Source organism: Pinus tabuliformis, chromosome 5_1 (genome assembly GCF_031772625.1).
Source record: "Pinus tabuliformis cultivar Carrire ecotype Pingquan chromosome 5_1, CPIR1, whole genome shotgun sequence".
Taxonomy (NCBI): Eukaryota; Viridiplantae; Streptophyta; class Pinopsida; order Pinales; family Pinaceae; genus Pinus; species Pinus tabuliformis.
Window position 1 is genome coordinate 135222174 of NC_142305.1, and position 26145 is coordinate 135248318.

At 43.0% G+C, this 26145-nt stretch overlaps 2 protein-coding genes and 1 pseudogene across 2 annotated transcripts; all 3 read right to left on the reverse strand.

Annotated features, from left to right (window-relative positions):
• Positions 1–13269: 13269 nt before the first annotated feature.
• On the reverse strand, positions 13270–18010 carry LOC149163792 (uncharacterized). The gene is made up of 3 exons (XM_089429257.1): positions 16249–18010; positions 14225–16005; positions 13270–13836 (listed from the first exon to the last, which is right to left on the reverse strand). The coding sequence occupies exons 1-3, from the start codon at positions 18008–18010 to the stop codon at positions 13270–13272; spliced, it is 4110 nt and encodes a 1369-aa protein (XP_089285383.1).
• Positions 18011–18275: 265 nt separating this feature from the next.
• LOC149163793 (uncharacterized) lies at positions 18276–19667 on the reverse strand. The gene is made up of 2 exons (XM_089429258.1): positions 18969–19667; positions 18276–18404 (listed from the first exon to the last, which is right to left on the reverse strand). The coding sequence occupies exons 1-2, from the start codon at positions 19665–19667 to the stop codon at positions 18276–18278; spliced, it is 828 nt and encodes a 275-aa protein (XP_089285384.1).
• A 1176-nt stretch (positions 19668–20843) lies between these two features.
• Positions 20844–22252, reverse strand: LOC149163794 (DNA repair protein RAD51 homolog B pseudogene; annotated as a pseudogene).
• Between the last annotated feature and the right edge of the window lie 3893 nt (positions 22253–26145).

Here is a 26145-nt window from a genome sequence, read left to right on the forward strand (position 1 = left end):
GATGGTTCCTTCTAAAATCTCATAATCCTCTTTGATCACTATTAAGAATAAGAATGAAGGGCATATTTTTCTATTGAGATGTTAAGACTTCTTCCACCATCCCTACTCTTAAGGAGTGCTGAACCACCCTTTGTGTATAAATAGAGAAAGTACTCTATAAAAAGAAAAGTAATAAAAAGAAAAATGTTTATATAATTTTCTAACATGGTTTGTCAATGAAGGATAGGGGGTCTCATTGGGAGCCAGCCTACCATGATCATAAGGAAGAAAGTGAAGTGGCATTCCCACTATGGCCACCACACCAGGGATATGATCCAAGAGGCACATTAGGAAAATAAAAAAGTCCTTGGAACAGGAGGTCTCATCATGAGCCGGCCTGCCCACCTTTCACTCCTTCCTAGTGAATGGCATTATGATTTATCTGGTTACCAAGCCAGCATAATGGCCTCCATTCTGACATTCCACAACACTTTCCTAAGCATACACAAAGGATCATGGTTCCATGGGTGAAATAAACAACTCTGTCAAGGTTATGGACACCTATGGGCAACAGAGCTTTGTTGATGGTATTGAGGTCACATTCTTTATACACCAATAGCACTTATGAATCCCTTCTTCTACCTTTGTAATGGGTAAAAAAAAAGATTATGAACATAATTTTTTCGAACTGCTAATACATGAAATCTATTATAATCAATCATGACGGAAAAAGTTGATCATGACTGCACTGAACTTTTTGTGCACGTCAGCTGTCCTATCCTCCAAATCTCGCATCATATCACGGTATTCTCTTATTTATTAAGTGATTCTATGATATACCTCGATTTTGGTAATCCGCTCGTTCTTGTAAACATGGCATCTCGGTATACGCTATTCCTTTCTGACTCTATATCATGTCAGTCCAACACGCCGCTCCCTCATTTGACGGCCGAGGATGGCCTATCACATTGCAGGGGGGAGCAGGTGACCTTATAGTTCACTGGCATACGTGTCAGTTTTTCATTTGGAGAACTTTTACTTGGGAATAGCAAGGCCTAACGGTATATCATTTTCCAATTTGCATGGCTTGCTATTTCAAAATTATTTCCGTGTTATGCTCTACAACAATTAGCAATAATTTGAACTCTAAACGAGCTTGTTGTTATGTCATTTTCTTTGTGGTTGCTAATAGCTTGAACAACCTGCTATTCCATTGCTGTCTCTGTGTTTTTACAGTTTGCTAAGCATGGGAGGAAGATCAATTCGTAGAGAACCAGAAGTGTTGACAATCTCTGATGTCGCACGGAAATTCTAATAAGGGCAGGATGGATAGTTTATCTCGATCGTTTGCAACAATCCAACGAGACCGTGGCAATTGAATTTTTGCAGAACCTACAAGAATATCACTCCACAGTAAGAGGGAGACAGATAGCAGTCATCAACGACATAATTGCAGAAGTTTCGGGACTGCTAACCACTGGATCTGTGTGGACTCTGAAGAAGGTAAGGCTGCGAGATGCCATCAAAATCTTCCACGACGAAGGTCAGAACTTGACTCAAAGTGGAAAAGGAGTTCTACCAACAGCCTTGGGGGAACCGTGGGCGGAATTGGAAAGAGTCATCCAGAGCTACATCTCCTGTGAAGGCAGGAAAGACGTGGTAAGACCACGACACGTTAAACTTTTAGCTGTGTTAAAACAGAAATGCTCTGTGAATTTGCCTGCATTTTTAAATTCTCTACTACATGATGTTGCCTGAAGCATGAAAAAATCACGACACGTAGAATCGGTAGTAAGTCACCATGGGCTGATACGACTGATATTTAGCTACAGTCTTGCTCAGCAACATAGCAGCTGGGAAGAACTAATTTTTACAATAGACGGGGGGCTGGCTTTACCCAAACGAAAGCATACTACAAGCACATCAAATAGACCATTGAAATGGAGGAAATTCGTCAAATTGGTATGGATCAAAGGGAGGCTGGAAAATTCCCAAGGGAACACCAGTCAATTGGTGGAAATAGTTGATTCAGGGGATGAGCAACCCCCGCAATTGGAAGGAGAAGAGAACGAAAGAGAATTGAACGATAAGGGAGAAACAGAGGAAGAGGCCGGACAATCTGGTCAAGCTGAAGAAGAAACAGAGCAACGTGACGAGAGCTTGTTGCAAAATCCATTGCGAGAGGATGAATTGGCCCAGATTTTGGCCAACATGGGAGAATATACTCAACCTCTCAGCCCATTAAACCTCCACACAAAAGAAGATCCACAAGAGCACTTTGTTCGTGATAAGAGTGCATCCGAAGAGTTATGCGACAAGGAAGAAGAAGAAGAAAATCACTCCAGCCATGATGAAAGTGCATCTGGAGAGAAAATTGGTGAAGATGAAGAAGAGGAACAATTTGTTCCAAGTCAAAATACACCGGAAGAAGTATATGAAGAAGAGAGGGGGGAAGAAGAGGTCACCCAGGAAATTGCAGAGAAAGCTAGGGTTTCTACCCCCGTACAACCTGATCAGCAGAATAATGAGGAAGTACCCCAAGAGAAAAATCAAGAAATTGGTCAAGAAGAAAGTCCAGGCCAGAGTGCACGAACGACCATTCCTTCAGATAAAATAGAAGAAATCAAAAAATTACGGAAGGAATAGCAGCGACTGCTTAATGTAATTGGGCGACTTCGACAACAAATCAGGATTCTGAAGATGGGGAAGAGAGCAAAAAGGACTTTGGTGGTAAGGCATGCAACCACCCCAACGAAACCTCTCAAGAAAAAGATCAGGAGGACTCAAGTCCAGCCTGCTGTTCAAAACCAAAAGGAACAACATTCAGCTGTTGCCCATGTTGAAGTACAAACATATGACATAACAACCTGTGACAAAGAAATTCAGATAGAGGCACAGTCCTATGAGAAAATTCGAACCATAATTATGGAACGATGTAATAAGAAGATTCAGGTGAACCTCTCGCTTACAACTACTATGTGGGATAGTGATCCGAGGACAGTAACCCTACGAGAGGGTTTGATGCAAGTCCAACAAGCAGTAGAAAAACTTACAGAACAAACTGTCTCTCGCGAAAAGTATGAAGAATTACAACAGCAGCTAAGGAACGTCAACTTATGCGAAAGTTAGGCCTTTGAAGGATGGCGAAAGGAAGAAGAAAGAGTTGCAAAGGTAACTCATAGGCTAGATGTAGTTATCAAACAAATGGATACCTTATGCTCTTTATAAACTGACGTCCTAGCATGTAGAGTACCTGCTAAGAAATATGCCTTGTTTTTAATGGAACGATATTTGGAATTGAAAATTAAAGCTGTTAAAGTAGGAGCCCCGATAGAAATAAATACTTTTGACGATTTCTTAAATTATTGTAAGCACTATGGGGTAAAGGTTCAGAGATTATTATGTGAGTTCTATTTGCACAACCTTGTGTTAGACAATAAATAGAGCAGAACCTCGGCCCTTTTGTTGGGGATATCCAACTGCAGGCATTCATTTCGTTTGGAGTTAATCAAATAAAATGGCTTAAGGCTTATAATGCCTTCCAAAGACAAGAAAACATATTAGACTTATGGGTAAGAGCTAAGCCTAGAGATCCATTGCAGTTATGGAATAAACATAGAAACCTCATGAGGACTCCAGGCATGATCGAAGCATTAGGACCCATTCATACAGCAATCAATCAGCAAGGGATAGAATACTTTTTTACCATCAAAGACCTTGCCATTGCAGCTGCTAAATTTCGATATTAGACTTCTAATCCGAATATCCAACTCAGGGAACTATTTAATTATGAAAACTTTAAGTTAGCTGCTGATCGCTTGAGCCTCTACGGTGATCTTATTTTGAGGGAAGGGCCATCTTGGTTAGGTTATAGGTTCCGCAGTCTGGTTATCTGGCACCCTGCACCTGGATACCAAGCCTTGTATGAAATGCCTGAGGGTCAGACAGGGCATCTTTTTGAACACCTAGCTAGGCATCATGGTTGTAGACCACCTCATGAGATCCCGTCTCTGGCCTACTCTCTCACCGCCTTGCATGTCAACTACAATGTTTTCATGAGGGCATGAAAAAGGGTAAGCAAGGGGGTGTGTTGGGCACTGGAGAAGGTATGTTATTTTCATTTACTTTGTTATCTTTTCTTCAAAACTCACAACCTTTTCACATCATGAGCTAGGCATATGACACAAGAATATGATAGAATCTAGAAGATTTATATGTAATATGAAATAACTAATAATTACCCTTTTCTATGTAGAAAAAAGGAGAAAACAAAAGACCTTCATCCCAAAAGAAAGAACGAGACCAAGTTAACTGCTGTCCCTTCGGCAGGGAATCACGCTCAAACAAAGCGATCCAAATTGGAGCGTAACAGCTAGAAAAAGGAAAAGGAAATCTCCAATCGGCGCAACAGAACAAAAGGATAACTGCAAATTAATAGCTTGGCAAATCCCTCAGAATCCTTCGATCCCGAGGGATAGCTATCTTAACAATTCTTTGTATTGTTGGTATCGCCGCTTGGCTGTTATAAGAAGGGGCAACACTGCTAGCAAAGGGAGGACTGGTTGTTATTTTTATGTAATTTTCATTTGTATTTGAAACTTTGATCATCGATTCTCGTTGAATATCGATCCACTGTAACTCTGTTTTGATGTTTTAATATAAATCTGGTTGCCGTTCCATCTTTGATTCTAGAGTAATTTCAAGTGTTGTGTCCCTGGAGGCTAAGGGCCCGGCCTTGGTGGATCACTCGCTCCTGTATCATATTTCTGATTCATGTGTGGTTTGATTTCTTTCATTTACTCTGTTCAGTAATCTAATGTGCTTTACTGTTTTACATATCAGCTCTGTTATATATACTTGGTTAAATACTATTGTTATCTGTAACAGGAATGCTATGTTATCATTCTAACGTTGTATCGCATTGTTGTTCCTTTTGACAATTGATATAACACTGTTGTTCCTTACAGATTTCCGTTCGATTATAGTTCAACTACGTTGTATGTTCCTAAATCAGTACTACCGTATGATTTATTCTTAAATTGTGACTGCTGTTCATTCGGAATTGTTGTTTCGTTACAACTGCCGTTCCGTTATAATTGTTGTTACTTTATAGTTGTGATTCATGTGTATTGTATCGAAGCTCAGATTACTGTTCCTTTTGATGTTAAGTGTGTCGCGTGTTTAACTTGGGTTGTTGTACATTCAGATATGATTTGTTGTTCTATACTTTATTTTTAATAGTCTGTTATTCCATTTCTATTTGCTGTTCAATTCGAAAGCTGTTACTTAATTCTTGTAGATTAGAATTATTGCTGCATTCATTTCCGTAGATTAAGGGTTTGTTGTTCAATCCTGTTAAATAGAGGTAGTTGCTGTTCTATTTCCTGTCAATTGAAGATTGTCATTGCTTTGGTGTGTAGAAGGTCTGAGACTGTAGTGAACATTGACATACGCTGTCTAGTTCCCAGTTTGATGATCCTTCCTTTGAGTGCCTTTTTGATTGCATCAGTTTACAGAGGGAAGAGTTATTGTTACTATACCCTTGACTAATGAATTTTCTGAATGCATGATTTGAGTTTTAGGTTTCTTTTTGCAAATATATTTCATTCCAAACATCCGTTTACTCTTGTATTCAGAGCACTATACTACTAGCATTACTCTAACAAATGACCGCCTCAAACTGAGTACACTCTTTGAAATAACAAATCATTCCTGGATTGACAATTAATGTAGAGTAAATAGAGGTAAAAAACCATTTTTACTGCTCGACAACAACACAACCAATATGACCTTTTGCACATGTCACAGAGCCTACATGAGCTAACTAACCTGTTGACAGTGCTGGACCCGCCAACATTCAGGTGATCACCCCGGTATGAATTCCCAACTAGAACTCACACCATTTGGTGTGGGAATCCCATCTGGTATGATGGTTCAGTTGCCATTGTCTTAAGGATTTGCCTCAACTCTTGCTTGTCAGCACAGGAGAGTGGTTCGCTTTGTCTTCGAGAAGTGGGTTTTGTGTGCCTGGTGAGTGTAATTGTCACTTGTGTCAATGGTTCTTTCACTGTCGAGGGGGAGGGTGAGAGTGAGTTCCAGGTCGATTGGGAGCAGTCCCAACACTGCTAGGAACACACAACACAACAGGACATGCACAACTTCTAGAGGAGCAGTCCACACAGATGTGGCAGTTATAACAACAAGGTAAGATAACACGTAAAACACTCAACGGATCAGTTCGAATGAGTGCAACGTTTGCTACAACAAACTTCATATGAAAGGTTTATCTGATGTTCAGGAGAGAAGTCTACACGGGTGAGACAACGTTAACAACATATACAACACATTTCCATTAATAGATTATGCATTAAAACAAATGAAGCAGTTTAGATGTAGAACACAGGATAAAGCAACATGCATTACAAGTGTTAAAGAATCTTACAACAGATACAATACATGTGTGGAAACGTGCTGGCCTGTTAACAGGCTTCAGAATTAAGTGAAAGTTCCAAGACACATCGTTACACCATACATCACTAACCCCGAGTGTGTGGCGTTGGAGCCACTACTTACTCCTCAAAGAAAAAATTACAAACTCTCTTGGCTATGTGGGAGGAGTTGAGGTGAAAAAGTCCTTTCATGTACAAATGAGGGGGTATTTATAGCCAAGGGTGAAACTGACCCTTCTGGTTGTTCGACTACCCTCATCACTGTTTGACTTCCATGAATTTTTGACTTACATGACTCTTTGTTCAACAAGTGGGTCTCTTGGACTTCCACATTACATCACATTGATTGACAGCAAGCCCATAGAGGATATGTGGGTGACATGACTCATGATGTGACTCGACATGACTTGAAATGACAGTGCTGGTACATTCGTGTTGATGCTGGAGTGCATGTCGAGCTACAAAGCTACTGGGTTATGGATGTCTTCATGGTGTATCATAGCCTCACCTTCGCATGGCGAAGTGTGTGGAGTCTTCGATAGTCCTTGGTTCGCTTAGTGAAGCTTTAACATGTTGTTCCTTGCTTGCATGCTGGAAGGCTTGACAGGTTCAACTGTTCGAAAAGGTGCATTTTCATCGCGTTCATCCATTTCGCATGCATCGTTCCTTTGTCCATTGGTGAACTTGTCCTTCTACCTGTGCTCCCTTTGTTCATCTCGTTTGTCATCTTGCCATGTTTGTTGGTGTACCTATAACTGCAGTCACTCATGATGAGACGACATCAAATCCAAAACCTCATAGTCTACCATGACGCATGATCATTTCGGATGCAGGTGACCAAGAGAGGTAGCAAGGTTGGAAGCAGGATGATGGCTCTGGGAACTACTGATGAGAACTGTGCAAGAGTCACTAAGTGATGGAGACGGGCAACCTGAGTTGACAATAACTGTTTATGAGGTTTGGCTTAGATGGGAGGCAAATTTCTGCAAAATTTGGGACGAATAGCCTGGGCTGCTAGAAGGCAAGCAGGCATGTTCTGCGCATTTTTAAGAACAAACAGGCATAGGGGGGTGGACAACCAGATTTGCGCAATTTTCCAGAGGAACAGGTCAGGCTGCATGAAGGGTCAGTAGGCAGGGATTGCGCAATTTTTTGGGGGAACTGCCGGGGAGACTGGCAGCCAAAACTACGGAATTCCCACAGGGAACTGCCAGTTGGCTGTTGGGGTCACTGGCATCCAAAACTGTGTAATTCCCAAAGGAAATTGCCAGCTGGCTGTTGGAGACACTGGCAGCAGAAATTGCACAATTCCTGGATGGAACTAGTAGTCTACTGCCAGGGGATGCTGGCAAGGGAGACTGCACTAAGGTCGAGAGGTCAGCCCGCTGATCATCTCTGCACAATTTCTGAGTTGATCTAACTGATGGGAAGCAGAAGGCTTGCTCATGAACACTTCGCAATTTCTGAGATGAAACGTTGGTCAACTGTCTGGATGATTGAATGGGAAAACTGTGCAATTTTCTCAAGGAGACAGGGACGGGCACTTGGTGTGTGTCTGGCCTATCTGCGCAATTTCCTCATCTAGCTGAGCGAGTGAGGTCACTAGCCTCTACACAAATTTTGAGGGGAGTCAGTCCCGGGTGACTGCCGGGTCCGACTGTGTGGGTGGCAAACATGAGGGTTGATTGAAATGCTTGCAAGCAGTGCAGCTTGAAAATACTAGCTTGGTGCTTCTGCGCTGTTTTGGTTGATAGTGGATTGAATCGAAAGCGAGGTGATGGTCCGGCTATCATAAGGGAGTCTGGTCCTCAGAATTTCAGCAAAAATGACTAAGTGTGTGAACGATCAAAAGACGCATAGGTGATCATACAAATGCACACTCACATGACTTGATGACAAAACAACCCAAACCATCCAGACACACATGTTCAACATGACCGACCGACGGTGCAAATGAAAAGCACAAAACTTGTGTTACACGATCATCCCATAGTGCATTCATCAAGATAGTATGCCAGTTACGTTGCTCAGAGAAAACAATCTTCTTGATTATACGGATGAGGTTTCTATTCGTAGACTCTACTAGACTGTTTCCTTGCGGACAATAATTCAATTAATGATTTAGAACAATACCATTTTGTAATGCAAATTCATAGAGTTTTAAAGATGAAAAATAAGTTGCATTATAAAAAAAAAGTGATACCACAACGCCGAAGCGTGAGATGATATTCTACTAGAGGAAACTGGTGACCTCCTGGTCATTCACTTGTTTGAGCACAACTACTTCTATCCATCACGTAAAGTAGTCAGTTGTTGTTAGGATATAGTGGTGTTGTTTTGACAAATGAGGGAAAGTTTCCCCAACAATGTCCATGCCCCACTGTTGAAATGGTTCAATCACTGCAACAGGGTGTAGTGGGGTTGTTGATCTTCGTGTTCTATTGGCGCATCGCTGACAGACCAGGAACTTGCGGGCATAGGCATGCGCATCCTTGAATAATGTGGGCTAGTAAAAACCGGCTCGCATAACCTTGTGTGCAGTGGTATTTCCTGCAAAGTGACCCCCGGCGGGTCCATCATGCAGATCTTGAAGTACCTTCTATGATTAATGTGCTTCCAGGGACCTGAGCAAGACTCCATCACTTTGCTTTCTGTAAAGCACTTTGTGCACCAACTAATATGCTAAGGCTTTTAGGCATAATGCCCTCTTCTGTCTGATAGAAAAGTGAGAGGGTATGGTGTCATGCTCAAGGTACTGGCATACATCTGTGTACCAAGAGGTTTCATTTTCCATGGGTGTTGCTTGCCTTATGTCATACATCTCAATTTCCTTCTCCCAATCAGCGAGCTCTTCTTCGTTCTCCGGAGCATGTACTGATTCAGCTGCAAGTTTGTAGAGCCCATGTCCTTTGATTGTTTGCATTGGCTTGATTTCAAGATCATATTCTTGCAGGCCTATCATCTAGTTCGCACATCGTTCTCCTAGCTCTTGTTGTTCTAGCAATGTGCAGACTACTGGGTGGGGACGAAGGCTATGCAGTGGTTCTTTAGAAAGTAGAGCCTGAAGTGTTTCATCACCTTGTAAAATGCATAATGCTTGTCAATGGTGGGATAATTGAGCTTTGGTCCCTCCATGCTTGCACTCATGAAAGATATGGGATGTTCATCATTAGCTTCGTCTTTTTGAGTGAGTACTGCAGTTAGTGAGTTATTGGGAGCGAAGGTGTATAGCAGAAAATATTTCTTGAAATCTGGGTTGTAAAGTGCAGGCGCTTCTGCAATGGTCTGCTTAATCGGGCGAATGCATACTTTTCTTTCTTACCCCAGCTGTACACTACATCTTTCTTGATTATGTCTTGCATGGGCTTGACTATTTGCGAATAATCCGAGATGAACTTCTGGAGGAAGTTTATCTTTCCTAAGAAGGACTGCATGGCTTTCTTGTGGACTGGGTGAGGAATCCGTGTGATGGCTTGGACTCGGTCCAAATCCACCTTGATCCTTCTCTTGGAAATGATGTGTCCAAGGAGGTTTCCTTCTGACATGCTGAATACACTCTTCTTGGGATTCAAAGAAATCTCGTATCTTTGACATCGCTCAAAATTTTTGTTAAGATGGCATATGTGGTCCTCTCGTCTTCTAGAGAACACAGTCGTATCATCGAGGTATACCACCACGCTCTACCCAATGAGTCTGTGAAAGGCGATGTCGATAGCACGTTGAAATGTTGCGCCTGCATTTACAAGCCCAAACGGCATTCGTCTATAAGCGAACGTACCCCGCTTGGTACGAAAAGTAGTTTTGAGTCTGTCAAGTTCTGCTACCATAACCTGATTGTATCTTGAGAAAGCGTCAAGGAAAGAGAAAATTTGTGCCCCAGATATTGTTTGAAAAATATGGTCCATAGACGACATGGGGTAGTTGTCTTTGTCTGAGGCACGGTTTGCGTTCCGGAAATTGACACACAAGCGGATATCCCCCAACTTCTTTCATATAGGCACAAGGTTGGAGACCCAAGTGGAATAATGAACTTTGTATATGATTTGTGCATCAAATAGTTTAGTAAGCTCCTTTTGTATGAGGGGTTCAAGGGATGGATGTACTTTTCTCAGCTTCTATTGATATGGCTTGACCCCTTCCTTGATTGGAATGATATGTTGGATGATTTGTGTGTCATAAGTTTTCAGGTCATCGTACATCCACGCAAACACATCTCGGTACTGTTTGAACAAGCGGATAAAGGCTTGCCGCTGTTACTGTGTACAACATGTAACAAGATTAAGAATATTCAGATCTTGTTCTGTTCCTAGGTTTATCAGTTTGTGCCTCATGGTTGAATTGTGGGTCTTGTTGTTCCTTGGCCCTTGGAACCGTTCTTGCAAGTCATATAACTTTTCCAATGATGCCACACCTTTTGTGATAATGTTGCCTTTCATGTTACCAGCTCCTACTTGCAGAGAGCGCTCGTTCTCGTCATTGTCTATTGTTGCATCTTTGAAAGCGTCAGTGTTGGCCATAAAATGTAGTATCTATTGATCATCATTAAACACACGTAAGCCAGTTATGTTGTCTAGGATAGATTGTTTGTACAAAATTTCAATAGTAAATCTATTCATAATCGGTGACATTCTCGAGGCTGCATTTGCCAGTGCATTAGCAGCTACATTACGTGCACGTGATACAACAATGATATTAAATTCCTGGAAATTTGAGGTTAGTCGCCATACCTCTTCTTGGTAACCTTTGAGATGCAGTGATAAACAATGAATGGTGTTGCGTACCTGTCATACCACTATCTCTGAATCACCTACCACTTTGAACATGACCACATTGAGGCTGATGACTTCCTGCAAGCCCAACACGAGTGCTTCATAATTTGCTACATTTTTCATGCACTCAAACTCCAAGCAGCTTGACACCAGACGCTTCCTGTTGCAAGAGTTGAGCAGGACACTCCTGGCTCCTGTGTCGTCCTGTGTCTTTGATCTGTCAAAGTACATAGTCCACAACTCATCTATACACGGACCACTTGATGTGTTAGCATTATTTTTGCTACTGTTGCTGCTACTACTACTACTATTGGTACAATGTGTTGTACAAGTTTCATTACCATCAGTTAGGCAAAGGAAGGAGTCCCAATTGTTTATCTGGTGGATTTGGAACTAGCCGTGCAGGATAACACCCCAATGTTGTCTCAAGGAGGTAGTTTCCGAACATGAGTTCTGCGAAAGCGAACGGTTCATTCTCGCCATTGATGGGAGTGATATTATGCTTCATGTACCTCTCGGATTCTGCCCGAATTTGGTTCCACTTGCCATTGTACGGAAGCCACATGTGAGACCAGTCTGTAGCAAAATATCCATCTAACTTGCCGGACTAGTCTCTATTTAGTAATAGACCATATGCTTCAGGGATGTCCACAACCACTATGTTCATGCATTGGTGGACTCGACCGTCATGAGATAGTTGAATCGTCGTGTCTCGTAATTCACCAACAACTGGTATAGATGTTTGATCAAGTTGGATGATTCGCACGGATGTCTCGCTCCATTGTGCATTGATCCTTTTAGCGATGGAGAGCAACATGACGTTGGCTGCTGTGCTAGAATCAACCAAATAGTTGTGAACATTGTAGTTGAAAATTTCAAAAGATAGTAGGAATGGGGGGCACCCTGAGTGTGCTTATTCCATCCAGAGGGTATTGAGCACAGTGGAAAGTGATCCGGGAGGTGTGCTTGCTCCCTTGCTGGTAGAGGCTACGTTATTTGTCGTTGTTTGTCCCAATGCGTACAACATGATATCTCACTGGCTATGGATCTTAGCTAGCTCGAACAAACTGATGTTTGCCCGAGTTTTCTTCTTATCATCAACAATTTTGTAATCATGAGGTGGTAGACTCATCAAGGTGTCTGGGGTAAAACGAGTGTTCATGTTATCCGTCGGAGTTGTTAGCACTTGAAATTTCACCTCAGGCTGAAAAAGGTAAACTCCAAGGCAACATCAAACCACTTAGCCTCGTAGCTAGCCCTACGGGGCAGGAGAGGGCTCTCTCCGGTCTATCTCAGCAAAAGTTTTCTAAAAGGGGCTGAGATGACTTTAAAAGAAATTGATTTTAGGCTAGTAAATTGATAAAAAAGGGGTTTTTAATAAAATGACGGGGTTTTTCTGGGCTGCATGGGCAAAGTAACAGCTTGAGCAGAGAAATGTAATCAAGAACACAGATTATCCCCTGAGGCAAGGTAGGCAAGAAATTTAACATCAAATTGAGATTACATGGAATGGCAAGACTGCTGAGGAGCTAACAAGGGCATAGAAGATGAATCCTTGTCAAACAGAAGAAAACATTAAACATGAACAAACTTAAAGGCAGAGCATATAAATTATGAATTCTACCTTAACACTTCATTTGTTCATTTGGAAATGATCATGAAATGAAATGAATACATAACAGGCTACATATGAAACAAAAGGAAAACTTATGCTAAATTTCATACCACAGGAATCTCAGGGGTCAGAGCTGCATTTTTTAATTAAAATCTCTGTCAAAAACTGTATAATGGAAGCTCTCTGTTCTCCACCAGCTCTCAGAAAACTCTCTCCCTCTCTCACTCCCACTAACTCTTTTTTTTTTACAAGGTCGTCTACTCATATATTATAAAAACTGCAGAAAGCAGGGGGAAATACATAGGATGCTAGAAGAGAGATAAGTAAAGAAGTCCAAAAGAGGGGCGCAGCCCTTGACTTCTGAGAGTTTAACTTGATAAAGGGGTACTGAAAAAGATATCTACTATACTGTCTTACAAAAAGGCCATCTATTAGGCATACTTTGCTTTTCATGGGATTAACTCCAGAACTGGTTCACTGTGTCCTCCATTTGAGCTTCTTTCTGCTGTTCCTGCTGACTGTCTTTTGAGGAAGCCTCTGCCTGCATGCTCTCCGTGATGCTTTTAATGTGTTTGATTGCCTCCTCTAAATGTTCACACTTGTCCTTGAGGCTCTCAATTTCCTTCTTATGTTTTTCCAGCTTTTTGCGCTTGGATCGGCTGTCTGCAATGAAGTCCTCCCGGAGTTCGTTGTGGTGCTTCACAAAGCGAGCAATCATGAAACAATGCTCTCTGCAAAGGGTGCAGGTGTCATTGTCCAGAACTCTGTCAAGCGGATTAGCTCCATCCCTCTGAGCTCCAGGTTGCTGTCTTTCTGCCGTGACTGAGAGCGAACTGATTAGTATAAAAACGATTTTCTGAATACTGAATTTATACCTGAGCGCTGAGTGAAAGGCCGGGGGGCCGATAAAACTCTGGAGGCTTGCTTGCTGTACGCTGGTAAGGTGGTCGGGTGCTGGGGACGGCTGATTGTTGCCGCTGAGAGAGCTTCCTTGCTCTGAGAACTTCACTAGCCCAAACTGAAACTGGTTATGCGAGAGAGGAGTGAAAAACGAATGGGAGGGAGGGGGGATATAAAGGAGCGGGAGGGGGCAGTCGGGGAGGAGATATTTTGCTTGGGGAACTGCAAACAGATCCGATTGTGGATTTAGGATGGAAAGTTCGCGAGTGTGTAGAGGACGTTTAACTGCAAATTCGTAGGGGAAGTCACGAGGAGGATGAGGGAGAGATACTCTGAGATCAAGGTGTAAGGGAGACGCCGGCAAAATGAGAGAAAAGGGAGGATTTAGTGAGGGAGAGCCCGCAGTGGGATTGGGGTACTGACAAATTCTGCAGAGGCTAATCCTGAAGTCAGTCGGACAAATAGGATTCTTAAGGGATTGCTCTTTCATAGTTTCTGCCATTCTCATTGACCTGTCCTTGCTGCCGGTTGACCGCTTTGTTCGCTAGAGAATCCGCATCTGCATTGTTCTCCCTTAACACGTGCATAAAAGTGACTTCCCCCAGGTGTCTGATATTGTCAATTATCCTCTCTTTGATGTTGTTGAGGCTTGTTTTAGTGAATTCTTTGCCTGAATTCATTGCTGCGATAATGATTGCCGAGTCCCCAAGGATTAAGGCATTCCGCATTTCAAGCTTATGGAGAATCGAGGAACCTAGTAACAGGCTATAAGCTTCTGCAACGTTATTGCTGGCGGTCCCGAGCCCCCATTCGTAGCTGCATATGAGGTTCCCCTTCTGATCTTTAATTATACCCCCAGCACCGGCTCTCCCGGGATTGCTCTTTGAAGCTCCGTCAAATAGAAGAAGGGGACGGTTCTGGGCAAGAATCCATTTGTTTATTTCCTCTTTATCTCCCCTAAGTTTCCAATTGTTGTGCTTCTGCGTTGCTTTAGGCTGAGGAGGGGAACTTTGTGAATGACTGATATTGAAGCTGTTATACCATTCTTTCTCTTCCTTTGTCCAACTTTGTTGATCTGGGCGGGCTATATGATTAGTACTGATAGCTTCTGAGATCCCTGCAATTGTTTTGGCGATGATCCTTTCTATTGTTGGCTTTCCATTTTTGAAAACGTAGTTATTCCTAGCTAACCAGATGTTCCAACACAGCGTAGCTGGGATACATTTCCAAATTCTTATGAGGTTATTCTTGCCTCTCCTGTTCAAAGGATATTCTTTCTTCCAGTTTCTCTGAAGGTTGTTTACCTGATCAAATCTTCTATTGATTTCCAGAGGACTAACTAACTGGTCCCAGCAGCTTTGAGCGAAAGGGCAATTAAGGAAAATGTGTTGAATTGTCTCTTCTGCAGCTCGACAAAAACAACAGATCGAGGGGCCTTGTATACCTCTCTGTCTCAGGTTCTCGGCTGTTAAAATTTTTCCTTTTAAGAGGGCCCAGTTGAAGTGTTTCACCTTTGGGATGCATTCATTCTTCCATGCTGCCTTATGAAGATTCCAATTTGCTATTAGTGTCATGTTCTGCAGAGATTTATAGCCTTCTTTTACTGTGAAGCTTCCCCCACAGGTATCCCAGATGTATCTGTCCTCCTTTTCCTTGTTAATAGGGGCAGAGCCAGAGAGAGAAAGTCTTAGATTGTGCCATGGGTCTCGAAGCTCCGGAGGAAGATTAAGATCTTTCCAATCGAGCCACCTATTTTGAGACCAAGAGGATATGTCAAACAGAGTGTGGATGTTTCGCTCCTCCATCCATGCTTGAAGAGTTTGCAATTCTTGAAGCGAATTTCGTTGATTGGAGCCCATTATTCTGTCAACCCAGATTTTAACCTTCTTTCCGCTACCTGGAACTTTAGAGACATTTCCTCTGAAGTGAGGCAAAACTTTTTTAATCAATCTCCACATTGGGGTACATGGCCTGTCCATAATTGGATCCTGAAGAATGTTGGAATTCTGGCCACTGAGGTATTTTCTTTTTATTATCTCCACCCACCACGAGCCATTTCCTGACAGGATCTTCCAGATTAGTTTAAGCCCCAGGGCCTGATTGGAGAGACTAGGTTTTTTTATGGATAAGCCCCCTTTTTCATACGGAAGAATGACTTGTTCCCAGTTGACAAGACTGAATTTCTTTGTGTCTTGTTTACCCCCTTGCCAGAGGAAACTTCTCATAATGAGCTCAATGTGCTTGTGAATACTAGCGGGAGCCATGATAACCGCATACTGGTAGATGGGGAGGCCTGAAAGAACAACCTTTATGAGAATGGTTCTGCCAGCAAGGTTCAACCAGGAAGCACCCCAACTTTGGAGGAGGCCTCGCATCTTCTCAATAAGTTTTGTCCAAACTTCTGCTTTAATGTGTTCTTTTGCCAAAGGTAGGCCCAGATAAGAGAAGGAGCTCTAGTTTCTTTGTAAGGGAATGTCTAGGATCTGAGAAATTCTTTGTTGAATCTGAAGGGAGACATTCCAAGTGTAAATCTTACATTTTCTGTTGTTTAGTTTGCCCCTAGAGGCGATGAGGAAAGAATCCAGGACTCTTTTGAACCTCCCGGCCATTAGACTAGAAGCTCCCCCGATTAGCAAGGTGTCATCTGCGAAAAGCGAGTGATTAATCTCCTTTAATCCTCGTTCAATGCGGATGCCCGTAATTTCTTTTTTACTGCGGAGATTTTCAAGATGGGCACTCAGAGTCTCTGCCATAAGAATGTAAAGGAAAGGTGAGAGGGGACAACCCTGCCTTAGTCCCCTCGAGCTTCTGAAGTAACTGTTGGGGCGACCATTGATCAGAGGTGCTGTCCAAGGGTTGGAGATACACCCGAAGATGATACTGATGAAGTTGGAGGAGAAGCCAAATTTTTTTAGGACTGCTCTTAAGAACGAGTGGTCCACCTGATCAAAGGCATTGGCCATGTCCAATTTGATGATCATTCCTCGCTCTCCTCTATTGAGGCTGCTGTGAATGGCTTCTTGGACTAGAATGACATTGTCAATGATCTGCCTGCTCGGAACAAAACCGCCCTGATTCTCAGAGATTAAGATGGGAAGGAATTCCTTTAATCTGTTGGCGAGAATTTTTGTGATAATCTTGTATGAGACATTGTAGAGTGAAATGGGGCGGAATCTGTCAAAGGTTTTTGGATTTGCTTCCTTTGGGATCAAAGCTATGTGGGAGGATTTCGTGTTTTCCCCCACCTTGTGATTTCTGAAGGCGTTTTTTATCATTCTCACGAAGTCCTTCTTTATAATTTCCCAATGTTGCCTGTAGAACGCCACCGTGAAGCCATCCGGCCCAGGGGCCTTGTCTTGCTGCATGTTGAAGGTGGCTTCTCTGATTTCTTCTTCTGAAGGCTCTTGTTCGAGCTTGTTATTGTGGTTATCTTTTATTTTGCTCTCTATAATACTGAGGAAAGCCTCGCTGTCTTGATGTTGGGGGTCTGCAGTAAGGAGATCCTTAAAATGATTAAAGGCTGCACCTTTTATTTCTTCTTGTTCCTTCAGCTCCCTCCCTGCCACTTCGATTTTGTCTATTTGGTTGCTGGCTCTTCTGGTCTTGATATTATTGTGGAAAAAAGAGGTGTTCTTGTCCCCAGCCTTCAGCCATAAACAACGGGATCTTATTCTTTGCTCCTCTTCCTCAACCCGATTTTGCCTATAGAGCTCCTTGTACAAAGTTTTTTCTTTCTCGAGGTCTTCAGCTGTATATTGAACTTGCTCTTTTTCTTTGTGCCAGCGTTCCATCTCTACTAGCAAATCTGTTTTCTTTTTCTTATCAGATTTTGCCTGCTCCCGCGCCCAATGTTTTATTGCTGTCCGGAGCTGTTTTAACTTCGTTTCCCAAACGAAATAAGGCGACCCTATGACTTCTTTAGCCCATTGCTCGCGTATGAGAGTGCGGAAATCTTCGTGGGGATCCCAATTTTTGTTGTATTTAAAAGGGAGAGGGCCGAGGTTTGGACCTTTATCCAAAAGGAGGACCACGGGTTTATGATCAGACGCTGAACCATGGATTATTTTGCTCTTGATTGACTGAAAGTTGCCTGCTATTCCTTCCTGAATGAGAAACCTGTCCAATCTCTCCTTTATGTTGTGGGAGCCTGATCTCTTGTTGGACCACGTGTATTTTCCATTTGACAGAGGGATATCTATCAAGTTGAAGAGCTGTATGATAGTTTCTAGCTTCTCTCTTGAGGGGTCTGCATGAAAAATACCTCCGTACTTTTCTTCCACTTGCCTTATAAGATTCATATCTCCCCCGAGAATTAGCCTGCTGCTTTGGAGAACGCTGATGTCCTCTTCTATGGTGTTCCAGCAGTTAGCTTTGTCCCTGTAATGGTTGGGTGCGTATATATTGTATATGTGGTAAATTTCCTGCGAGCTTTTACACTTTAGATCTGTTCTGATCCACCAAGAGCATTGGTGTGAGTTGGTGATTTCCCACTTATTTTTGTTCCACAATGTTCCTATTCCTCCTGATGCCCCATCTGAACCAATGGAGAGACCTGAGAAGTTTTTAAATCGCTGAGTTTGGTGGAGAAAGTCCTGCTCGGTGGTTTTGGTCTCCTGGAGTAGGAGAATATCTGGCTGTTCCTGATTTAATAGGTCCTTGATTGCTTTCATCTTTAGGGAGGAGCCCATTCCCCTACAATTCCAAGAGACCAAATTCATTATTTACCGACTGTGGGGTGAGATCCGGACCTCTCCTTTGTTTTTTCGCCACTTCCTTTTAGCCTTCCTAAATATGAGTCCATGGGTTGCTGAGTTCCAGTTGCCATTTCCTTTGCTGCTGTTTCATCCCTGAGTTCTTTGTTCGTTTTCCTGCCAACTTTTCTCGGGGGATCTGATGGTTGATTGGCTTCTTTGGCTTTGTTTCGGGTAAGGATTCTTTCGATGGTGGGGGGAGGAGAGGGAGGGGGGTTTGAACGGGGAGAAGCTGGGCGCGGGGATTGAGGGGGGGATATTGGGGTTTCCCCTGCTAAAGATTCAAAGGGATTAGAGGATGATGGGAAGGATGAGACAGGGGGAGGAGGGGGGGGGGAGTGGGACTTGTTTCAGGAGGAGCTGTAGAGCTGGGGCCTTGATTAGAAGAGGACTTTTTCCTTTTGACTTGTTCCCAAGTTCCCTCTGTAGTTTCCTCGTTGTTTTCTATTTCTTTTGCTTTTAACTTATTACATCTATTGGCAAAATGACCATACTCATGACATACCTTGCATTTGAAGGGGAGCTGTTCATAGTCCAGCTGCTGGATATGCGCCCATTGATCCACCTTAATCTTGATTGCTTCCAGCAGTCCTTTCCCGAGGTCGACTTCAACGCAGATCCTTGCACATGCGTGCATGTTCTCTCTTGGCTCTGATCTGTCGATGTATTTTCCTACTGCGTTGCCGATGGCCTTTACCGATTCGTCTCCCCAACAGTGAAGTGGGAGGTGAGGGAGGCGCACCCAAACAGGAACAGCATTAGGTATATCCATTTCCGGATCAAAATCCGGGGTCCATCTATTCAGATATAGACCCCTAGTGTCCATGAAGTAGGGGCCATTGCGGAAGATAAGGTTCTTGTCTTCTTTCGATTCGAACAGAAATGTGTAATACCCGCGGCCACAAAATCTGATGGCGATCTTTCCTTGGGTCATAGTGCTCCAGTTGCGTTCCACCCATTTTTGCACTGTTCTTGGGGACGGCCAGAGCCCAGTAAACTGGCCGACGAGTCCTCTTTCTGATAGAGCTATTGCCGATTTCCTTGGGAGAGAGGGGGGAAGATTCACCTCTGGTATTTCATCCAACTTTTTTATAAACTTTGTTTGAGAGGGGCGCGATCTTGCATCCGATGGTTCAGTCAATAGAGAGGCGAAAATTTCTTCATGGTTTTCTGCAGCCGGGATGGGGGAAGCGGATCCTGCCATTGCAGGCCCGCTGAGAGCGCGAGGGATCAGAGCGGCGGGCAGCAGGCCTCGAGAGGGTCCACGCTAAAGATACCGGGGGGCGGGCGCAGGGCCCGACCAGGTAGAGCCTGGGGGCGAGGGCAGAGGCGCACAGGGGTTCAGGCGGGAGCAGGGCCTGCAGCGCAACGGAATCTTTGATTGTAATCTAGGATTATTCATTTAGTTCTCACTCCCACTAACTCTTACAAATGATTATTTTTATACATTAAATAAACTATTCTAGAAAAAAACAACAGATCGACCCCCAAAACAGGGGCGCTGTTTCAACTAAAGCCATGAAGATAGAACAGAATCCTGCATCTGCTCTTCAAGATAGAAGCGCCTTCCATTATTCCAGCGTGAAGACCGAAATAGGCAAACGAACCTATGACTTTGCAACTGCTCTCAAATTTCCGGATATGCATTGCCACTTTACGGAAATTGCTAAAATATGGGTCAAACTGCCACCTATTCTTGATGCCTGACCTATATTCTGTGGCCGGATCTTTGAAAGTTTTTCTCGTGCTTCCAATGATAAAGTAGTGATTGAGTAGTAATCCAAGTTCTCTGGCAGAGACCGATGTTGCTGCTGTACAATCTGCTGAAGATGGTTGCGCTGGCGGGTGATGAAGCCTTCATATTTTATATCTATTTCCACACACACTTTCTCTTCTCTAGATAGTAATGAGTTCCCCACTGACACTCTATAGTTTACCGTCAACGAGTGCACCAGAGTAAGCCACGGCCACCTTCAAACTAGAAAGAGCCAAGGTGTCATTGCACATAGTGTGTTGACTTAGTGCACACTCAGCAAGTGACGCAACTGTTGTGTACAGGTAAAGATATGTCTGCAGAAGGGCTGGCCGTTTTGTTTTATGCTAAGAACTTTTTCTGCGACCTCAATTTATGGTGGACCTATTCTCAACTATAGTCTTTGACTGTGCCCTAGCAGCAAAAAATGAAAGTCGGTTCATTTTCTTAATACCCGAGTATAATTTCGAGCATAACCAGTTTAAAATTTTCATTCCCAGATTTGAAACTTTTCAATCCGTCCCACTCTAATTTTGTGTGGCATCTATGACTGGATAAGACTCTACATCAAATTATGCAGGCAGTCTTGAAAATTTCACATTTGTACATCAGAGAGCTCTCACGTTATTAGTCTTTGCAATCAATAACACCTTTTGGAGAAATTTGAAAGTGTGCTTCTACTTCTACTAAGCAGGGTGAGCTAATCACTTTGCAAATGCGTTCCTCACCTCGACCTTTGCGAAGAGCAAGCCTTGTGGTGGAAGCATGAGCTATGATATTTCCTCCATTAGGCTTAACTTGGGGACCAGCAAACATAGCAGAAGCATCTACTTGCAAAACAACTTGATTGGTCACCACAACTGCCACACCAAACTCATCTGCCATTTTCTAAAGGCTTCTAAGGAACTTAGCAAGATGCATCTGCCTTGCTGATAACTCTCCTCTGCCTATAAATTCTGCTCTATAAAGGGATGTAGCACTATCTGCGATCATCAGAGAAAACCTTGTCTCTACCATCATAGAAGCTGCTTCCAACAACAACCTAGATTGATGATCCATATTATATGCTCCGGCATAGGAAACATTCTCCAACACATCTGCTCCATTGAGCCCAAACCTTTCTATAATCTATAAAAGCCATTGCGGTCTGAAGGTTCCCTCGGAATCAATAAAAAGTGCTTTGCCTTCATCGCCTTCCTGATCTAACGGAATTGACAAGTAACGCAGAGAGTGTGGCATAATTGGGTTTTTATTGTTCGAAATTCCCCATAGATCTTTGTGATTGATCATGTCTCCACCCCTCCTCCTAATAGCTTGTTAAGCTCTCTAGACCAAGAACTAATCTGTATAATCTCAAGGCGTTGAGCATGTAGCTGGCTTGCACTAGTGAAACCCACGGGGACCAATTTTGAGGCTGCTTCAATAATCTTATCAACCTTGGCATCACTGAGGCCCTTGATCTGCACAAGCTCCTCCTTGGGGAAATATGCAAACAGCTTCTACCGTGCATGCCTGACATCCTTGAGCTTTTAATATCAATAGCATATATCCCACATGCCTGGAGTTGCCCAATGGGGTAGGGTCCATGCTTCAAAATCACCTTAGAAATGTCACCATTACTACCTTCTTCTCGAATAATAGCCACCTTTGGCTTTGACTTTGAAATCATGAATTTTTCATTTGTAGATCTGGGCACAAATGACAATGCCCATGCAGGTGCATGTCTGTTTTTTAGTCCTTCTTGCCATCATAAGTTGAAAACCATTTAAGAAGGCAGCCCCAAAATAAACACTAACAAAAGGTCTATAAAGCATTGCTGGTGCACCTTCTATTTCATAAGCTCTGTAACCCATATCCCTGGCCAACCATTCTGCTGTTGATTGCAATGTCTGCATAATACCTGTACTAGCCTCTCCTAATTTTGGTTCATAACGATAGGCAAAAGGTTGCCTGTTACTTTCAATCTCTGCAATAGTACATATCATTACAGCATCTAGTCCCCCTTTAAAATGCCTGTCGATCATGATGTCTGCCATCATATGGGCTGGATGACACACTAAATGGATGCCATTGTAGCCAAGATAAATTTCTTATTTGGATAAAGACAAAACTCAGCGCATGGTAGCACAAACCTGGTGGCTTTGATATAACTAATTCGATTGTTCCACATGGAAGGCACTTTGCCGACAACAAATCAACATCTCTTCAAGATTGACAGAATCTAAGAAACCAGTCAACTATGAAGAAAAAGATCCCTCCTGCTGCTGTAGCGAATAGATAATCTCCCACATGTAATGCTAAGAACACTATGAAGAGTATGTATAATTGATGTGTGTAGAAAAAGAGTTCGAAGTAGTGCTGTCGTACAAAGCGCAATGAAGTCACCCACATGGCCAACCCAGCGCAAAGGCTTATCTCCCCTGGGAGATTTGCAATATTATCCCGTTGCCACCGAACCACCTGAAACATAGCATTGAGAATGCCCGTGAAGTTATCCGTGGGATAAAATCAGAAGGTTATCTGTTTCAATCTGGGGAAGAACCGCAAGGAATTCATTCCTTTGCCACCTGTCAATTTGACTCTGACAGAGGACTTTGAGAAGACGGAGTCTAACATTGGCTCCACTAGGGATGGCAGCTGCCGCTTCGTGGAGGTGCCAAGAACCGCAGAACTTTGGGAGAGCAGACAGTGCCTCCATCCATTGGGCAATGGAGTCATGATTCCAACAACTAACACAGACTTACACATATTTATGGACTGAAACTTGACTGAAATGATTGAAAAACAGACTCGGCACACTAAAACTGTAATGAAACTGGAACAAAATGCTGCCTTTTGGCTGCTTATTTATTTACAAAATCTACCCTAATCTGCTGTACAAACAATAGATTAGGTAATACTAAAATGCCAGATTAACCATTCAAGTAAACCTGAAAATGATGCCGCTTGAGAATGCTTCCGCGAGGACACAGATGTAATTACTGGCAGCCCTTCATGCATGTAATGACCCTGGTCACGGAAAAGACAGCCTGATCTATCAATCAAACCGAAAAATGTGTCCATGTATGTTGCCATTGGATCGCGGAAGCCGGACTCTGTTGGCTGCCCCAACTCTGCAATACATACTTCCAGCTGCACATTGTCAATGTAAACATCTGTAGGCAAGTCTATGATTTCTTGTTGCGAAGGAGGAAGGATTTCCAAGAACTTTTTAGGGTCTTGGAAATCATATGACTGGATCTGCTCATCTAAACATTGAATCTCCTTTTCGATTCTTTCAACAACTATCTCACAGACACCAGTTTTAGTTTCAAGGTGAAACTTTGGAGATTTTAAACATTGAAGGAAGGTACTGAAAAATTCTTCATTAATTTCGATATCCACTAACCACTCTCTAACTTCATTTAGAGCTTCACAAAGTGCAGGGTTTTCCACATACCCCACCATTGCATAAATGGATCAGCAAGCACTGGAATGTCTGGATCGAGTTGGAGTCGCCAGGTGAATGCTTCAACCTGCATATGTGTCTGACCGCTGTCCACCATCAGCATCAGATCTGCAATTTGATTTCATGTACTGCGAAAAGACAATCAACAAGTAGAATGTTCTCCCCAGTATGGTTGCCAATATGTTAGTGCTTGAAATTTCACCTCAGGCTGAAAAAGGTAAACTCCAAGGCAACATCAAACCACTTAGCCTCGTAGCTAGCCCTACAGGCAGGAGAGGGCTCTCTCCGGTCTATCTCAGTAAATATCTTCAATGGGCGAGATGACCAATAGGAAAACACTGATTTTAGGCTAGTAAACTGATCAAGAGGTTTAAATTTAGGATTTTTTTAAAGTTTTGGTGGAAAATTGGGGAATGGCAATTTTGGGTGCGGGGATTGGACACAGTTTTCGCAGGGGGTTCTTTGGGGCGAGGTAGGAAACAATATTGATGCCTTTGATAGAGATGGATGGATGAGAATGACCGATGAGGGGTTAAGGAGAGCAAGCAATAACCTTGAATTCCCCTTAAACAGTTGAAAACATTGATATTAAGCAAACTTAAAAGCAGAGCATGACAGTCATGAATTCTACTTTAACACTTCATTTGCCTAATTTGCAGAAAGAAAAGTAAGGAAATGATTCACATAACACACTTACAAGTACAAAAAGAAACACACCATCAACACATGTGACCACAAGAATCCCAAAAAGGACTGCAAAACCCTGGTCTTCCTTTGCCAAAAATTGCAGAGATACAGTGAGTAATACAATAAGAGCTTCTCCCTCAAGAGTCCAACCATGAAAATGAGCAAGAAAGTACATAATATAGGCCATCTAACATCTTTCCCTGCCTCTAGGGGTCGAGCTCATCCTTCTAGGAGCTGTTTCAACCAATTCTAAACTAAGCACTGAAAATTAGGCAATCAAAACAACTTGCCTCTATAAGCTAGGAAACCAATTCATTCATTAAATGCATGCTATTTCATGAATGAATCTTCTAGAGAAGGTAAATAAGTGTCATATCAACATGAAAATACATAAATTACATCAAAGAGGGTGAAAAATCCCATCAAAAGTCAAAACTAGTAAAAGCTGGGCGAATCCATGAGCTGTAAGTGAAAAATTATGAAAATTGCCTGATGGGTCGCGCACAATTCCTGGACGGGTCGTGCGCCTTTGGAGGCACTTTTGAGGAACTTTCAGGTGTCCAAATGAGGCAAAAGTGGGCTTGTTGGAAAGGTCTGGATGTCTACTTTCCAACCCAAGTGGAATTTCTGAATTTGGTTGTCATTTGCCCCTCCAAAATTGCAATCTCCCAAGACTGCTCCCTGTGTGTCAAAAATGTGGCAGAAAGTCATTTTTTGCTTGTTTTTTGACTTTCTGGAGGCCCAAAACTTGGTGAAATTTCTTATTAATGGCTGAGCAAGTGTAACTTTTCATGACAAATCCAGGAATGCTGAGTTTTTCCAAAATGGAGTTGCCAACCGAAAGGGTCGCGCGCCGTCAGGGAGGAAAACCTGTTTTTTGCCAAAAAAAAATAAAAAATGACCCAAAATACTCAAAATTTTTGGAATTTGTGCTGGATTTGAGTTATCTAGTATCATGCTCCTTCAAAGAAGCCTCAGCCAAGATGTGGAGGGGGTCGGGCCTTTTCCTTCATTTTTGTGCTTTGGCCAACTTCCTTTGGAGCACTTTCATTTTTGCCTTGCATACATGCATCAGCGCCCAATAATGATTTTTCATGTTCCGGAGAAAGTTCTTATCTTGGTTGGCCTTGGCCAGCAACCTATCCAAATGAGCATTGACCCGAAGAAGCATAGCCTCTTGCTCAACGGGTACCAAATCGCCGGGTCTCTTTCGAGCCAAGTTGCGGTACTCATGGATCCTCCGCAACTCATCAAGATTGTGCTCATCCTCCAACTGCTTGTTGCACTGCTCTAAATAGGTGATCGTCCATTGTGCCCCTTCCAATCTTCGCTGCAATGAATCATTTTCAGCTCTTAGGTGCTGAATGATCTCCTTTGACTCTAGGCTAGGAGAACTAATATCAAGGTCTACCACCTCTATGTCTGGAACACCTGATGGCCCCTCATCAATCCTGGGCTGTTTGCCCCTCTCTGATACCTGTGCTGCTGTCGGAGACGAGGCCCCTTCCACCTAGTGTGGAGATAACACTCGCTGAGCTGATGAAGAAGACGAGACCCCTTCCACCTGATGTGGAGAAAATACTCACCTAGCTGCTGCAAATAAGGCCCTGTGGCCTCTCTGATAAGTGACCAATGGAGGAGAGCTGACATGTCTAGTCTCATGGATATCATGCTGCTGTGATGGTCCTCCCTCCTCATGAACAATCTCAGGATGTGGTAGCGGTGCTGTGAAAAACTCATGAGAGATAAACTCTTCCCATGGGATGCCCTGCTGTGCCAACTGATGTATGACCA

Coding starts and splice junctions, on each gene's coding strand:
- LOC149163793 (XM_089429258.1), bottom strand. CDS start 19,667: ATGGCAGGATCCGCTTCCCCCATCCCGGCTGCAGAAAACCATGAAGAA. Junction 18,405..18,968: donor AGCTCCCCTTCAAATGCAAG/GTATGTCATGAG, acceptor TTGGAATTGTAG/GGGAATGGGCTCCTCCCTAA.
- LOC149163792 (XM_089429257.1), bottom strand. CDS start 18,010: ATGAATCTTATAAGGCAAGTGGAAGAAAAGTACGGAGGTATTTTTCAT. Junction 16,006..16,248: donor CAAACTAAACAACAGAAAAT/GTAAGATTTACA, acceptor TTGTTCTTTCAG/GCCTCCCCATCTACCAGTAT. Junction 13,837..14,224: donor TCAACCGGCAGCAAGGACAG/GTCAATGAGAAT, acceptor TCGCATAACCAG/TTTCAGTTTGGGCTAGTGAA.